The sequence below is a fragment of the Geospiza fortis genome, unplaced genomic scaffold, assembly GCF_000277835.1.
Source record: "Geospiza fortis unplaced genomic scaffold, GeoFor_1.0 scaffold115, whole genome shotgun sequence".
NCBI lineage: Eukaryota > Metazoa > Chordata > Aves > Passeriformes > Thraupidae > Geospiza > Geospiza fortis.
Window position 1 is genome coordinate 541,522 of NW_005054499.1, and position 17,737 is coordinate 559,258.

Sequence of the window (17,737 nt, forward strand, 5' to 3'; positions counted from 1 at the left end):
ATTCCTGCTTTTAAACTGCTAAAGTGAAGCCTAAAATGATAAAAGCACTGAGACCCCATAAGGAGTTCAGGAATTCTGCAAGCCCAGTAATGTCCAAGTGCGTTTATGAAAAAAGAAAACTAAGAGACTCGAGTATATACACAATAGAGTGATTCTTCAGCCCAATACAAATGGCAGCCAATCGCTACTGAAGGATGAAACATTAAGCCAATTTTTTTTTTTTTGAAAGATGTAGAGCTATAGCCAATTCTATGTTTCCAATATTCTCAATCCCTCCTCACTTGTCTACTTCCACTGTTGCCCATAAGTATCCTGATAAAATTCCTGGTTGTCATTATTGTAACCATAGTTACCGGCATAGTCACCACCTTGCTGGAGCGGCTGCTGAGCGATGGGTTGGGAGCCCCAATTCTGCTGGTTGTTGGTCTGACGGCGCTTGGAATCGGGTTGGTTGTACCCATCTGCCTTTCTCTTGCCTCCTACGTTGCCCCCACGGTTGCCCCTGGCTCCACGAGCACCGCGTCCTCTCTGCTGCTGCGCAGGGCCCCCTCTCCCCCCCCTGGCTCCTCTCGGCGGTCCCATGGGTGCCCCCCTCTGTGAGTAGCCAGCTCTACCTCTTGGTGGTGGTGCTCCCCGCCCCCTAGGTGGTGGAGGGGCACCTCTCCCACCCCTTCCTCCTCCTCCTCTTCCTCTTATAGCATAGCCATCATCATAGCCGTAATAGGGATCTTCATAGCCACCACGGTAGTCATGATAGTCATAGCCATAGTAATCATCATAATAATCTTCATAGCCATAGTAATCTGGGGGATAGCCATATCCACCTCTTCCTCCACGGCCTCGGCCTCTAATAGGAGGTGGCATGCGAGGTGGAGGGTAGTAATAATAATCTTCATACCTAGTAAAGAAAAAGAAGCACAGAATTATTTATCTCCAAAAGCAACTCAAAATACAGTATATATTTGCCTTTGTTGATTAACAATATGCAACGTGGAGAAAAGTCAAGTCATTCAGTTGTTCTAGACCAGCCCCTGTTTCACAGCACAACTCGACTGCAGCATTACCACGGTGCGAGGGTGACACTCACGCAGTGCTCCGGGAGGCCTGTCTGGCAGCCTGACGTTCTTTCCTTTTCTTATCCGGTGGCTTTGCTAATACTATTTCAATTTCTTCCCCTTCTATCTCTTTCCCATTCATTTCATTCATAGCCTGTACAAAAATTAAAAGAAAAATAACTAAAAATTTTTTTCCATTCAAAGGGAACTAAAACTTACTGCAAGAAACCAGACAGCTGGGCTGCTCCAGGCTGAGGTCTGCCATGTGCTTTGCTTTTGTGCTACATAAACAGAATGTTACACATCACTTTTCCAAGAGCCACTTTATTCACCAGTTACAGGGAAGCAGGATTTTTTTTAATATATCATAAGATAAAAAAAAGATTAAAACATACTAAGAATTATTTTTATGAAGTCAGATATAGCACCATCAGTTTTTATGTTCCTGTATCTCCTAGAAACCTTTCAGAAATAAACAAGTTCTCACTACTCACACTGACATAAACACTCACTACACTTTTAAGCCTGGTAGAACACATGCACACAAGAGAATGAATTGTTACGTTTGGGGTTCCCAGGTAGCTGAATGTGAGTCAAGTGACTGAGAAAATCAAGTAGTTCTGAGGACACATACTTGAGGAGAAAAAACCAAATAAGATTACTGAAAGCTGGTGAGCTCATCAAGCAAGCCCTGAATCCTCCAGAAAAATCAATGTGCAATTTTTTACTATCAAATGCACCCACAAAGAGAATTTAATACACAAAGTACAATTAGGACTAGACCCCCCAGTTCCTCACCTGGAGTTATCTGCTTTGCATTAAACTTTTTGGGGTATTAATATTTGCATTAATGAAGACTTTGTGTCTGTACATCTACATGCTTCAAAAGCACTAGAAATTGTGGCAATTTATTTCCACATCATTACTGATGAAAATCAGTGAATGCTAGAATCAATCAATGAGCCACCTCCACGCATTCTATACATAAATACAATAACTTCCTTGAAAGCCGAAACACATTCATACACAAAAATATCTCACAAAGTTCATAAGCCAATTTAGTGGCCATGAAACAAACACGGGCCACATGTGGTAGTTTCCAGCTTGAGATGAACATTAGTGATGCATTTGATCTGTCTTTTTCTCGGCTGCTACAAGTTTCCAGTTGCTGAAATCTAACAGAGCATTTAGCAGGTAATTGTACTTGGAAAGGGCTGGAGAGTGTTTACAAACAAACTACAGAAAACCACATCCAGAGCTGTGCTGACTTACCCCTTGTTTCAACAACTTCTTGTCCTCCCTCAGACATGGTCTAAACCTATCCAAATCAACCTCAACCTCCTTAAGTACAAGTGATATTCATCTTACAGCCACAATCAAGAGTATTCTTAAACCGAATCTCTTGTGTAGTAAAATCCCCCAAGCAATTAAATGGCTATAAAATCATTAATAAGAAGATCAAGTACAGAGCCCTTGAACTGTCCATGTAGCCACATACACCACGTGCAATATATCTGCTTCAAGACTCCCAAATTCAAAAAAACACTTCCTACTCTCTCTCCTTCTTCCCCCATGAACCATGGATTTAAAAGACAGATGGAGTAATTTCTACAGAATTCAACACACTGAATCACAGTCAGCAGCTATTAATGAACTTCTCAACAGCTCATGGACACAAAGGAAGAGAACTCTGAAGCTTACAATAATGACCTTCAATATTTAACAAGTCATTGAAAAGAAACCTCAGGTGCACGCAGAGTTAAAAACTGGTAATGCTTAAAGAGTTGCCAGAACCACTCTCCTCTCCTTCACAAAGCATTTTTTAATTATCTTCCAATTTCTATTTGATACTTTTGTCACTCCAAAACTACACACAGCCTTTAAATAGGGGTCTTTGAGAGACAACTGATACCTTCTGCCAGTGTTTCCTCAGAAAAATTGTCTAGGTTGATCTTTTTTTTTTCCTCTTCTCTAGACTCTGCTGCATTGCTCTACACCTCTTTTCCAGTCTACTTGTTAACTTGCTACAGTTTTGTCCTTTCAAGTTTCATATCCTCCTAGCTACTGAAATCATAGGAACAAAATTATTAGCATTGATATTCTCACAATGGGAACCTTATTAAATGGGCTCTATGGTTTGTCTTACCGAGGTATTTACTGTAAAGAAATTTCTTAAAAACCATTCATAAAAAAAAAAGTGCTCTCATCAACTTAAGCAAGAAAGAATAATTCACCTACCTTCACTGCTGCACCTCTGTCCTCAAAATGAACAAATGCATAATCCTTCAACTTCTTTACTCTTTCCAGCTTTCCAAATTCAGAAAAGGATTTCTCAAGAATTTCTTCTGTCACAGTAGTGGCCAAGTTTCTTACAAATAAAACTTTAACCTGGTGAAAAAATGAGAACAAAGCTGTAATCTTTAAAAGTTGAACCTCAAAAGAAACAGCTAACTAGTAATTATTCCCTTTTTTGTTGCATTAAGAAATTTGGGTAACTTTACTAATTCTGAATCTGTTTAAAAAAACGAAGTGCCTTGTAGTTACCTGTATGAAGTTTCTACAACTTCTCTCCTTTCACAGTTCCCTTCCATAACCAGAAGAACATCCAACTTTGATTTTCTGCTTCTGGGATGCCACAAATCCCAGCAAAATTTTATTAACAGACCTCCAAGACAGCAAGGAGTTACCCCAAAACACTGGGATAAAATGCACATAATCATTCTCCACGCTGAACTTCACCTTTATCTCACCCTGGAAAAATAGTTTTACACAATACCTACCTGGTATGGATTACAGCTAAAGCAGAAAATGCACAGCCTGATGTGGCAATCCAGCAGGATAACCCTGCACAGGACTAGCTCAGATGTTAACAGCAGTTAGTAACAGCATTTAGTAACTAACAGTAGTTAGTTTAGTAACTAACAGCAGTTAGTAACTAGCTCAGATGTTAACAGCACATTTAGTTAGTAACAGCACATTTCCAACATCTTCCAATGGCAACTCATCCACAATGCTCAGACCACACCATCTGCACAGCTTACTGTGAAAATGCCCTCTAATTGCTTTTTGTGCCTCAAAACTAGCCCTGCTCAGCTGGAACAAATCTTTGTCACTATGGCATAAAGGAAGTCCTTCCAAAGCACAAGAGCATCCAGTGAAGTCTTCACTGACCTTTGCCATGACTTCTGGATCAGGTTCCTCTACTGGATCAGCCCATTCCACTGTAACCACATTTCCCCAGACTTTTACTTTCCCACTCATCAGGCGTCGGCGAGCTTGTGCTGCTGACTTGTGATCCTCATATTCCAAGAAGCAGAATCCTCGATTCTTCTTTTTATCATCAGGTTGATGATATAAAATTACATCCACCAAACCCTCTGAAAAACATATCTTTAGTACTGAGCTTCAAAAGGAAAGTAAAAATCTAAAGTCTACCTTAAAATGCCTTCACTCATGTTTTGTAGTGAATTTGAATTTTACACCTGAAAGGGAGTGGGAGCACAAGAAAAGCAAAACAAATAGATATTCATCCAATCTACCCAGAAACATGTCACCTAGCAATTAAAATTCCTCAGAATAGCTCTGCAAAACATCAACCTCAGCAACTCACACAGTCTAAGTTTTCTATACTTTTTAAATCACTTTTACATCTTTGAAAGGCAGCCAGCACTAACACATGACCTCTTCCCTGCCTCCTGCAGAACCTAGAAGGAACATCTTCCACATCTCTCCAAAAAGAGGAGAGAGAACTAAATGAATATTCACCTTCTGTTTTCACCACTTCCCTGAAGTACTTATAAATAGCAACCCTAAAAAAGAAGCAGGAGGTTAAAGCTCTCCTACAGGAACAAGAGCAAGTGACTCAATCTCTTATCTAAGGCAGAAGCACCCTTTCACTGATGAGCTGACTTCTCTTCTTCCTACTTGCTGCACATACTGGAGAATGCTGAAAAACTGGGACAAAAAAATTAGTCTGTTATTAACTATTTCTCTAGTAACATTGCCCCTAAATCAATTTAGTACTCCCTCCTCCCATCCACTACTCAGGAATACACTTGCTTCAGGCTCCCCAGAAAACTTCTCCATGTTGACAGCAGAACCTCCTGTAGATCCAGTAACAAATACAGAACCTTCAACAGAAAGTTAGAACAGGTAACAGAATTGGAACCTTAATTTTCTTCAGAGTTCATGTGTGCTGGTTTTTGAGTTCATTCGAGCCATTTCCATCTCTAATTGTAAAGTTACATCATCATTCATTTAACAATCACTAAAACAAACACAAGTCTCTTTACACTCCACCTTAAGATATAGTACATATATAAAATTTCTAACAAAGTCAAACTTGGAATCCAACTTGAAAATTGTTCAAATGATACCTGAACACATCTGTCAAACAACTAGACCTACAAAGCAGAGACTAAATGGTATTCTGGGACTCATTAAGTCTTACCTGTGACTTTACCAAACTCTTCCAGTATGTTTTCCTTAGTTTTGTTCTTTGGAATTGACCCAACAAATAACCTGTTGTTTGCCACGGAGATGCATACTCCAAGGTGCTTCCCAGGACGGATTTCATAGTTGTCACACTGAAAAAAACAAAGCCATTGATTTGTTTTATCCATAATACTATGAATAAAAATATTCCCAAACCATAAACTCAGGTATTTTCAGCATCATCTACTACTTTAATACATAGCATATTGAATTGGCACTGCAAGAGAATTCTTAGAACAGCTGTTTTTGTGTCAGCATTCACTTGGAAGAACAGTGCCAAGCTTAGGATTTCCACAGACTTCAGAAGTCTTGTTGAATGGAAAGCTACAAAAAAACCTGCAGCAACAGGAACAACATGGGACCATAAACAAATTGCATTGCATAAATTTATTCACCTACTGTTTATCTCAGACTTGAAAGATCTTTCTAGCAAGTGGTTACTGCTTCCTCTGCTGTCAGTCAACTGCTGCTGCTGTTATCAGTAAGCAAATACATGGCATTAAAGATACTGTGAGTTCTTCCTCTTTCCTTGGACAGCTTTGAACACTGAGAGGGTTTGCCAAGACAATCAACAGTCTAAATAAGCCTGTGACCTGGCTTCTACCCCACCCACAACAGCAGGCATTTTTTTGACTTCGTGTTTGACAGGATTAAAAAATTTTATCCTCAAGATTTAAAAACTCCATTAATAAAAAATTTAGTCCACTGCTTCATGCCGGTACCCACAGCTGGACTGCTCAGAAAACAGACTCCAATAGGCCTTTAAAGGTACAAGAATTCAACCTTAAAAAAAATTCAAGACAGACATGGTCTTTGTTTTAATCAGGATTAAAGCTGGAATTAAGCAGGCTCCTATCAATCACCTAAGTACTCTGATCAGCTACAGTAAGGTACAGCAGATATCATTCTCATAAGTATCTGTATTTACTAATGAAATCAGGAGGCAATTTTTAAGAAAGTAAAATTTTGAGTCTGTCAATGGATGCTTTGAAGACGTCATTACTCAAGAAATTACCAACATGTTTGCTGTTTACTTTGTCTTGACCTGTCTGGAAGAAAGTTAACTCACCAGTTTGACAGCTTCTTGTGCTGCATCTTTACTACAAAAGGTAATGAAAGCATAACCTCTGTTCTGACCAGAAAGAGGATCCATCATGAGACGCAGATCCCAAATTGGACCAGCTTTCTCAAAGAGTGGTACCAATTCATCTTCATAAAGGTCTCGGGGAATTTTACCAACAAAAACCTAAAAAGGAAGAGGACACTTGAAACAAAGCTTTTTCAGAAACACAAGGTTCTTTTTAACACCTGGAAATTCCTGGGAAAGGAAGAACAACGCAGATGAAACAGCAGAGCAGAATCATTGCAGTCACCAGTGCAGCCCTCACAGCAGCATGTCCTAAGTGTTCTAATCCTCCTGCCATTTGTATAAGATTTTACACACAGAAAACCTGGGTTTGTTATTTGTATTGAAGAGGCTGTGAATTTCCCCTGCTGAAGAGAGAAATGGTTTTTACCTGGTTTAAATTTTGGCAGTTAAAAACTAAGACCTTACAGACTATCTAGTTGGGTATCACATGTTAAAGCAGGCCAAGCAATTCCTTGCTCTTGCAGTATTTTCAAGTCACTCTGTAAATTACCCTTCCTTGGAAAGCTACAGAGATGGAAAAATTATTTAATAATAATTTCCTTTTAATTGCATGATGCACATTTTCCACTTTTAATATACACTGTAGTCTTGTTTCTCATCTGCATTTGTTTCAGCTTCCACCAACTGAATGTTTAATTTTTACTTAAGCAAACCTGTGAGTTCTTGTGGTTTTGTTCCACACAATTAACTTGGGTTAAGTTTGGTTAAGGTTAATATCTTTAGCTGAGGTCTCCCTAGAAAGATCCCCCCAGCTGTTTAATCACTGCAGCTCTCCTCTGAAGTCTCAAAACCTCTTCCTTGTTAATACAAACAAAACATTCCAAACACCCGTTAAGATAAAAATAAATTTATTTTAACTTCAAATATTTTTTGTAGAAAAAGAAGCCATTAGTCAACATTTTCCTTCTCAGAAAGGTCTTGTCATAATTGTATCTCACACTGAAGGCATAGCAGAATTTCAGAACTAAAGACACTCAGCATGCTCATATAAGCACCAATATAACAAACTCATGAGGAGAATATGACTAACTTGAAAAACATGGAACAAGGTAGAACTTCTAGATACTTTATGTTATACAGATTTTCCTGAAATTCAGTTTCCAGAACATTTCTTAAAAGCTTAGCCTCTCTCAGTTCAATGTGAATGTTGAACTTATCTATAAATTGAAAGACATTAAGGAAAGTGGTTGTTTTCTCATATCAGTCTGGTGGTTTATAGAAAAATCTCTGAAAAAACTCCTGTATCAGATATGCAGCAGTGTGAGAGAGTATTTAAAGTGTTGAGCATGTATTAGAAAACAACCTGCTAAGGACTAAAACCTTGTAGAAAAGCTAAGTGAAGAAATACACAGTTCAAGCATTTTCATAACCAAACCTAAGTTTGCTCACAGCTTGCTAGGAAGATGCACAGGTTCAATCACAACCCTAAATTTCCAAATAATTGCCTACAGACTAGACTTTGTCCTTTGAAAGGAAAAAAAATTAAAGTCTTTGAAACTCTTCCAACTATCTTTTTAACTTTAAAATAACAGTTTTTTACTATATTCCACCTCTTCTTTTCTCCACTTTAACCTGTCTTCCTGTCTTTTGCAGAATACTGAGGAGTAAGAAAGATTGATTAAGACACACATAGAAGATTATTTTCCTCTACAATACATTAAACTTGCAATATGGTTTATCTTCAAGCATTTCCTATTTATGAGTTTGCATAAGTATACAAAGCAATTATCAGATTAGTCTGTAAATACCAACCTCTGTTCCAATGCCAGGCTGAACACCAGAATACACAGTATCTGGAGGAGGACCCCCATATTTCCTCTGCCCTGTAGTTACATCCAAAGTGTAACCAGTCCGCTCTAGCAAAGCCTGGAAAAAAAAAAAGTCAGACTACTTACAGGAGAGAGGGCAGTGGGTTAAAATATACAGAACAAAAAAAAAAAAAACAAAAACATTCCAAGATAAGCAATTCTTTATCCTCTCCTTGCCACACTTGGTAAGGTATAGATGAAGAGATAGAAGCTACAAAAACCCTGTTGTTTTGCGGGTTTAAAAAGCTATCATAAACAGGAGCATTTGTTTTATATTACAAGGTTGCTGGAAAGAACTTGTTTGCCTTTTCCCTTATTTTCCATTTTATATGTAGCACCCCAAGAAGTGCAGAACACTGGACAACTGAGACAATTCTCAAACAGGAATCAATGTTTTTACAGAGCTTACATTATGGCAACTGTGTGATCAAGAAGAGCTGCATTCCCAACAACCTTTCTCTATAGAATCTCTATCATGCAGGCACTTCTTTAAAGCCCAGTTTGAATATACTTATCAAGGTGGTATTGATGCTTTCTGAGTTCATTTTCAGTGTATGTACAAGTAATATTTCAGCTAGTACAGAATAACCAGTATCTCTAAGTGTTACCTTAATCTTTGCTTCATCTGGTCCCTTCGTTGATTCCTGTACTTTGCTGCCTTGTTTCTCTCTTTGCCTGTAGGTCTTCATAACTCCACATAAAAATGCACTTTTGTTCTGTAGATACAATTTACAAAATGATTCAATTGTGTGTATGACAAGCCCTGGGAATCCACTGAATCTTACACTCCATACCATGAAGTCACTACTTCAAGTCAATGGAATAAATCAAATGCCAAAGAATCCTTCAGGAAAATACAATAATTAATAGAACAAACTTGTCAGATTGAAAAAGTCATCAGATTCCAAACAGCATTTTAACCTATTTTCTCAATTGCACGCATATTTTTATTATCTGGGAGGTTTTGCTTTGTGCTCAAATACCTTCACATTTAAGGCAATTTTTAACAGACTTGTTATTTGGGCTTGAAATATAATACAGCAACATCAGTGAATTTCTAAGTTACAACTCTCCTGCCAGTGGTGCCAGAACACTATTTATACTTATGTGCTCACACTCCTGGGGCTCTCACCTTACCTGTACATGCGACAGGTCACTTTCTTTAAATTGCTGTAATACAGAGAGGGCTCCTTCTTCATTAAATTCCCTAAGAGCATCAATTGCTCTTTCATCAAGATCGACATAAGCTACCAAGCCTAAAAGTTAAAGATAAAGAAGTTACAGATTTCTATTGAATTTCATACAAACTAAGAACTATGCAATTTGCTTTTAAAGCCAAAAAGTTACATTCCATAGCAACAGAATTATACATTTAATTATATATTCCTACACAAGTATATGAAAGAATATGAGTACAATGAAAAAGTTAAATTAAAATGTATATACCTAAGCTCTAACTGACGTGCAAGATTATATCCCATGTGTAACAGTTTTCTAGCATTCAGGAATGCAATCTGCTGCATAAAAGCAGTATTACACACCAGGGTCTGAAACAATGAACTCTGGCTCGCTTTTAATGATTTGAATATTGTTTGTTTATCCCTCCTTTTAAATTTCACACTTCCTTCTCTTGAGTTGAGCTGTTTTAGAGTAAACTGACAGGTGAACATAACAAGTATCCTATTTTATGGGGAAAAGAACTACCCAACTGATGATCAAATACCTAGGAAGCTCTACCCCACAAAACATTAGGAAGCAAAAATTATTTGTTCCCTCTTTCCTCCAGCTTCAAAAAAGCAGGAGTCAGTGGACTTCATGTGAATCTTAAACAGTGTTTGGGGCTTTTTAAACTTGTTTTGTTGCTCTATGCAGTTCCAAGAGCCAGAATTCAAAAAGGTATTATTTTGAGCCCTGCTATGTACCTAGAAAAGCTAAATGTTAATTTTACAGGTACAGACTCCCCCAAGAAACACTGGACCAGTTCTGAAGCATTTCTTTTTAAGGATCTTTACAGGGTTTTGTTTTTGGTTTTTTTTCCTTTTGTAATGTACTTGAATCAGTTGTGGAGTGAGACATATAGACTGAGATTTACACTTTTAAAATCATACATCCAAATTTAGGATAAATACTAAAACTCCACACTTTGCAACAGCTTGCTCGTCAAAATACACAGATTATTTCACTGCTACTTGATTTGGAAAATGCACAGTAGTGCCAAGCCCAAGGACTACATTTCAGAAGTGATCCTGCATATTGGAAGGCACCTGTATCTTTCATAGAAGACTTCAGCAGACAAAAATTCGCTAAATTCAACCCCAAATTTGGCTCAAGTGTCTGAAGTAGTTTGCTTCACTGACAAACCCCTCCACAATGCAAACATCTTCAGTGGCATTAATGAAGTGTAAATAAATGTTTTCAGGTTACTCATGCAGTGGAATTGTACTTGGCTTTTAAATTCCTTAAGAACTCCTCACAACACAACCTAACTGCAACACATGTTAGAACCCCACGAGTTCCTCTGCCCAGGTATTTATTTACACCTTCTCTCAGACCATCAAGTGCACGTCATCATGACCCACAGTTGGAAAGTGCATCTCTATAGCCAATAAAAGCTGGCAAAGGCTTGAAGAAAGCTCACTGTGAATGACTTCCAAAAGACATCACCCACATGAGCCAGTTTCACACTGAGGATTGATAGGTATTGGTTTTGAACTGCCTTCACCTGATCAGGGTAATTTTAACTCTTTTCAACAAAAACTGTCATTTTGCCACATTCAAGATAAGCACATAGAGCAGTTCTACTGCTTCTCATAAATCTGTTCACAGAACACACTCTAAAAAGGAAGAGAAAGTCTCTGTCTATAAGATAAAATAGGGTGGTTATAAAAACAAAATAGGAAAACCTCTCTATATGAAGAAACCTCTTTAGAAGTTGCTGAGACCACTTGCTACCAGCAAGATATTACTCGAGTTGCTAGATAGCTTAGTCCTTAACTTTGTTAGTGTCAGGCTGAATATTTCAGTGTAATAACCAACATGGATTAAACTGTCCACTCAGAACTAGAGAGAACAAAAAATCCACAGGCAGACTCAATTCAAATGTAGTCCCAGGCAAGACAAGCTAGTTGCTTCCCTCACTAAATCACCTATCCAGCCTTCGAGTGTTTTAGAATCACTGTGACAGTGACAGTAGAAACATAAAAGCTAAATGATGATTTGGACTGAAGAAAAAAAAATGTACAGTTTAGTATGTGGAAACATACATCTTCATTTGTGGTCTAAGAAACTAGTGCTCTGTGCCCTAAAGCAACTAAGATATCACATACAACTCCAAGGATGTGTCACGTAATTAGTCAACGTCAAACCCAATTTGCCTTTAGGGAAATCAAAGTAGCAAAACATTCAGAGCTACACAGATCAAAAACAATGAATTTTTAAATCTTAATCTATAAAAATTTGAAAATGGTATGCCCTCACTTTCATAACCAATCAGAAACAAGAAATGCATATTATACCTGTCTGAAATATTTCATCAAGTCTCTCTGCCACCTTCTGTGGGAGGCCTGCCTCTATCAGTGTCTTGTAGTGTTCTGTGTGAGTTACACTGGAAGTATCCATTGGTTCTTCCTCTTCTTTTAACTGTACCGCATTACCATTCACCTGATTAGCCATTTTATTATGCTGCTGGAAAAAATTCAGGAGCTATATTACAATAAGCCAGAAATAACTAGTTTGTAGGACAATGCATGATTTATCTAAACTAATTTGTATACATGCTGCAAAATCACCTGTATCAAGTTTTATTTATTACTTTTTGGATGCAGCTGGTCTAAGTTTCAAAAGACAGCACAACCCTTAATACTGTGGAAAATGTACATGGAAGAATTTACATAACTTTTTAAAAATGTACTTCATGTACATGACAATGTCTAAACTCCATCTACTGATTGTCATTAACTGGTTACCATAGCAGCTAGAATGTATGGGGACACGGTAGCAACATCCTTCAGCAAAGACTCAGAAGATCTAGTGCTAGTTCCATTTCCCATTCCGCTACTTTTAAAACAATCGTTTAAAATGTAGTGAACACGGAACCCTGCAGGGTAGCTTAAGGTATAAAAATGTTAATACTTGTTTCTTGTTAATACTTTTTTCCACTTGCTTGGCTTGTTGCCATGTCTTCCTTCAAACCCAACATGCTGCACAAGACTAGCCACACGCTTTCTCACGACGCTGTCAGATCTCAAGGACAGAAAGAGAAAAATTGCACTTTGATGGACATTGTCATTTGAAGCTGCAATGCAACAGTTTCCATGCTTTCAGTTTCCCTCAAATAGGAGCTGTACAAATCACAGCTACTATTTCAATAATATACACCTTATTGGTTTAAAAGGAAGGCATGACTGCAGCATTTTCATTTCTTTATATTAATAAAAGTACTTGCTTTCAGAATTAACAAACTGATTCCAAATCCGTGCACTGAAAAATGCACAACTATCTTCTCAGACAATCCCAGTGGGCTTTGCCCAATTCATTAAAGACTGTTTCAATTTCCCAATTAGCCAGCCAGCTGATATTCAGTGCTTTCAAATAAAAAGGCTGACGAGAGACAATTCAACTACCCGGCGGAGAACATAAGGATGATCAGCTGTTAGGTTCAGAAATGAAACAAGCCTCAGGCTTTAAATGATAGGGCAGAAGTTGATGAGCAGCAGTGAAATGATAACCAGGTAGACAATGCAGCATGGCTGGAGCAATGCAATTAAGTACTGGAATACAGGTATGAAGATGATTCAAGAACAGTTTTTTTAAAAAATGCTGAGGCCTCAAGCTATTTACTAAGCTGCAAAACAAGTCTCCAAGCATAAGCACACCTCTATCAGTCCCTTGAACACCCAACCCTTCCAGACTACAGCTCATGAACTGGTTGGAAGATATCCTATGAAGATTTGCAAGCTAGAGCAAGGGAAGAAAAAAACCAAATCATTTTTCTTCAGAAAGTAATGATTTTACTAAAGCTGTCTTATTTGAAGGGCAATTTTAGAGACAGGTAAAGCAGCCTCACACTGTTCCTGTCAGATGCCACTTCTTTAAGCCATTAGTGTGGAAAAGAAAGGAAGTTTTCCATAGCTACGTGGCATATATATATACACACACACAAATTCTGTTACTTGACAAAGAGAAATTACTTTCTAACCAATTCAATTTACTTAAAAGCAACTACAGCCTAATTAGAGAAGAAAAAAAATGCTACCTAAAGCTACAACAATGCTTACCCATCCTTACAGGTATTAACTATCAAAACACTAACGAACATCAATTTTCTGTAGGTTATGAACATCACAGAAGGCAAAACTCAGTTACATGTCTGCTTGCTAGGCAGCCTTGGGAAGATCTCAAATTTGAAACAGTGCAGGGCAGAGGGGTTTAATTACACTGAAAATGCTTCGGGTACAGCACCATTCTCAGTCCCTCTTCTCAAAAACAAGCTGAGACACACAATAAAGATATCAAGAGGAGGGCATTGCTGTGTTCACCTTCCTACTACCTTATAAAATCATTTAATTACTCATACACTGTCTTCTCTATACACAGAAAAAAAACCCCAAACCACAATGAACTGAGAGACTACAGCAACACATAAACACTGAAACTTTACTTGAAGCAATTTCTATGACCTTCTGAACTACAAAGGCTTGTGGTGACACTCAATGACAATTTCTTGATAATCCAGAGTAGCTTCTGAGTGTTACATACCCAAAAGTTTAACACTTTTTTCAGTGTTGGCTATAAGTGAACAAAAGGTTGACAAGCTATGCTGTGCCCAGGTAGAAACACCTCCTCTAGAGGAGTGATTCAAACTTCTGCCAGGCAAGATTTGCAGCACAAAAAGATATCAGCCTTCACCACAAGCATGTACCAGTGGAGCAATATCTAACCCCTAAGAATCAGATTACTGCACAGCACCACAGCTCAAAGGCTTTTTAAAGTAGGCTTTTAGGCAATGTAAATAAATACTCAGCTTTGTCATTTACTAGCTGTATTGTTTATTTTTGCTTAAGATTTAGTTCATAAAGAACTAAAGCCAAATGCAATGCATGTTCAATTTGGGTTCAGATTTTAGCTATTTTCAGTTACACAAACTTTATTTAAAAGGTTTTCCTAAAGAAATAGACTGTAGAAAATTCTGAAGTGACACAGCTACCAGAATATTCAGGTACCAAGAGCATCCAGAAGACATGTATTTCTTTTCACAGATATAGCAATAGATCCCTTAATGGCTTGGCAAGCTTGGTCTGAAATCTGAGATTAAATTGATTTTTCTCCCACAACAATGACCAACAAGCAAAACTGCATCTCTTACAACACTGAATCTTCCCTCTGAGTTCAGCAAAAATATGTGGGTGAAAGTCATGGCTGAAAAAGACTCTTTAGCTCTCCCTCTAGGTAACATCAGTTAGTTGTACTTAACAAGAAAAATATTTTTAACTGAATTTTATCTAGTAAGTAAAACACACAATGATTACTTTAACATTTTTATTCTGCTCTAAAAGATATTAAAGCATGGTAAAGAGGCGTGCTAGCTCTGTTTGCATGCGCAGTGTGTCCATGTGACTCAGCCTATGACAGACCAGCACCCGCATACACTCAGGTTTTCATCTGCATTAAATATTAAAATATCTAGAAAATAGGGAGACTGCTTGAATTGGAAAGACTTCAAGGGTGGATTATAAGTAAAGAATTACGTATATAAGTACATGTGGGATATGTGTTTGTTTTTAAAACATGCAGAAATGGATGAATTTAGAACAGTGTACACAAAACCATGCTTACCAAATGAGCAGAAGTAATAAATAGACATCGGGGACAATTTTACACAGGCAAGGAGAATTCTCACTGGTGCCCAAGATGTTGCCTACCCTCACACCTCCTAACTGCATACCAAAGGGGTCTTGTTTCAAGCTTCACATTGTTGTTGCAAACAATGCTTTGCTGAAGACTAAATACTTCATGACAAAAAAGTGTGGTTTTAGCTGTTCACTCTCTTTCACCCCAAATTCCGAGAGTAATTTACAAAGTTCCTAGCTCCTTTTTAAAGCTCTGGTATGACAAGCAGGAAGTTAAAACTACAGGTGCGTCCAGAGTTTCATAACTAAAAGGGCTCAATTAGTTATTTTTCTGGAAAACAGAAAAATTAACAGAGGTGTGGTCCTCACAGTGTATGACATCTTGAAAAGAGACACAGCCTTAATCTGACAGTCACTGGATAAACAGCCATGATGTTACTATTCCCTTTATCTTATACCATGCCTCTAACAGAGGTTGCCACCTACAGACTATCTAAGTATAACTCCATCCAATTAATTATAAATTCAGCCTAGTTAACTCAAAACATGCTTAGGAACAGCTTAATTGAGAAGGAACAGAAAATTTCTGGCAAAAGACAATATCTAAAACGATCATAACAAATTTCAGTGATTATACACCAAGGCTGGTTTTGCTGCTGAAAACTCAGTTTCATGCAGGAATGGAACTCGTTTAGCTCAGGTGCACAGGAAGCCAACTAATGCATACATAAAAACTCTGCACCCAAGTCATTCAGCTTGCTTATGTTGCTACTCCTAACCGATATATTATCTGCGTCAAGCAGTTAAGTTAAATCATGTTAAAAATAACACCAAAGGAAGTTTGGGGGACATTTGTTTGGTTTTGTTGTTTTGATTGACCACAAAAAAACAAATGCAGTCCCTATAGTTATGCCTCACAATTCAAGAAGGTTCTTGTCAAGCAAGGAAGATAAACATACAAGTGGGGAGAAAATAAGAATTCACATTTAAAGTCTGAACTGGGGTTTTATTAAAACCTCACTTGTTCAGAAACATTTCTGTACAAAAGGGCAGGCCCTTTATTCTCTACATGAAGGCATTATAGCCATTTCTTTTATACCTTAGTTTATTCAATCACATAAAACACATTTTAATACCTTAATTATGATATGCTAGGTGTTTCTGGGCATGAATTCCATGAAATTTTATTTTGAAGTAATCACAGCCTGAAGACCTTTACACAGTAGCCAGGACTTCTCACTACCTGTAAGCCAAAATGCAGCTAGCACCCTCACTTCTCCAGCTCAGCCTTGCTCACTCCACAGCCCCTCGGAAAAATCTGATAATCTCCAGTGTGATACCAAGCAAGAGACCAACACAGCCCAGAGAGAAACAAACTCTGCTTCAGTACCCACACAGCTATGATTGGGAGATGACTTTAGCACAGCAGGTTAGCAACATGCCCATCAGTGCCACTAAAAAACACTGACTGCACCAGTAACTCCTACGTTTTGCTAACCTGAACCATGAAGTCTGCCCATGCTCATTTCTCACTGGAGCTGGCTGTTCATAGCTCATCTGGTTGTCTGGGCTGTACTAAACACTCCTGGTACTCCAGTTCCAAGCAACACTTCAACAGAAATGAGCTTTGTTCTAAAGAATTTATCCTCAAAGAATTTTGCATATGTCTAACAAAGCAGGAAGTATTGGGATTTTTGACTGAACTAGGAAGTTGGGAGTCAGCAGGAGACTTGAGTATTATTTTAACAGTGTTCACCTAGACAGAAAAACTAAGAGATAAGGACATGTAATGCTTGTGGGAAATACAATTTCAAGAATGCAAAATTTTCAAGCAGACACTGCTCATTTGCAAATACTACACTTCGCATAGGTTACAAAAAACCTTACACTGTGAGATGCAAAATTCGTTAGATTACTTTCACAAGTAAAAAACAAAACCAAAAAACTCTGCTAAAGTGTAACCTCAAAGGAAAAAAAAACAACCAATCAAAAAACCAAAGCACCAGCTTCATAAGCATTAATGTCCTTTGCAGTACGAAGTGCCGGTGAGATCCTTTAGAGCCATAAACAAGGGAAAGGGAAGCCAACACACTGTTTCAAAAAGAGTAGTCCAGCACAGATAATGTACTTAAGTAGCATGTTCAAATACTGACAGGCAACAAGGCTGCTCAGACCGAGTAAATAAAGTCTTATTTTTAAAGTATTTTCAACAACGATATATTTACGCAAAACTTTTCAAGATTTAACAAAAAGTTAATTTAAGAAAAACAGTGTCTTAACAACAAAACTTTGGAGAGTTTCCCTTTTAAGTACTGGACAAGCGTTATTCCCCGGCTGGAAGCAGGAAGCGCAGCCCCGAGCGCTGCGGGTGGGCGCAGCTGT

The 17,737-nt window shown here is 38.0% G+C and overlaps 1 protein-coding gene across 1 annotated transcript; it reads right to left on the reverse strand.

Annotated features, from left to right (window-relative positions):
• Positions 1 to 211: 211 nt before the first annotated feature.
• HNRNPR (heterogeneous nuclear ribonucleoprotein R) lies at positions 212 to 12,219 on the reverse strand. The gene is made up of 10 exons (XM_031063350.1): positions 12,023 to 12,219; positions 9,645 to 9,763; positions 9,116 to 9,223; positions 8,452 to 8,565; positions 6,619 to 6,795; positions 5,506 to 5,641; positions 4,227 to 4,432; positions 3,294 to 3,443; positions 1,088 to 1,209; positions 212 to 898 (listed from the first exon to the last, which is right to left on the reverse strand). The coding sequence occupies exons 1-10, from the start codon at positions 12,177 to 12,179 to the stop codon at positions 286 to 288; spliced, it is 1,902 nt and encodes a 633-aa protein (XP_030919210.1). The 5' UTR covers positions 12,180 to 12,219; the 3' UTR covers positions 212 to 285.
• Positions 12,220 to 17,737: the final 5,518 nt, after the last annotated feature.

What these genes read in the sequence shown, in the direction of transcription:
- HNRNPR (XM_031063350.1), bottom strand. Translation starts at nt 12,179, where the DNA reads ATGGCTAATCAGGTGAATGGTAATGCGGTACAGTTAAAAGAAGAGGAA. An exon ending in CAGATGAAGCAAAGATTAAG is followed by an intron (nt 8,566 to 9,115) that starts GTAACACTTAGA and finishes TTTTTTTTCCAG; the next exon opens with GCTTTGCTAGAGCGGACTGG. An exon ending in AGCCTGGCATTGGAACAGAG is followed by an intron (nt 6,796 to 8,451) that starts GTTGGTATTTAC and finishes CTTCCTTTTTAG; the next exon opens with GTTTTTGTTGGTAAAATTCC.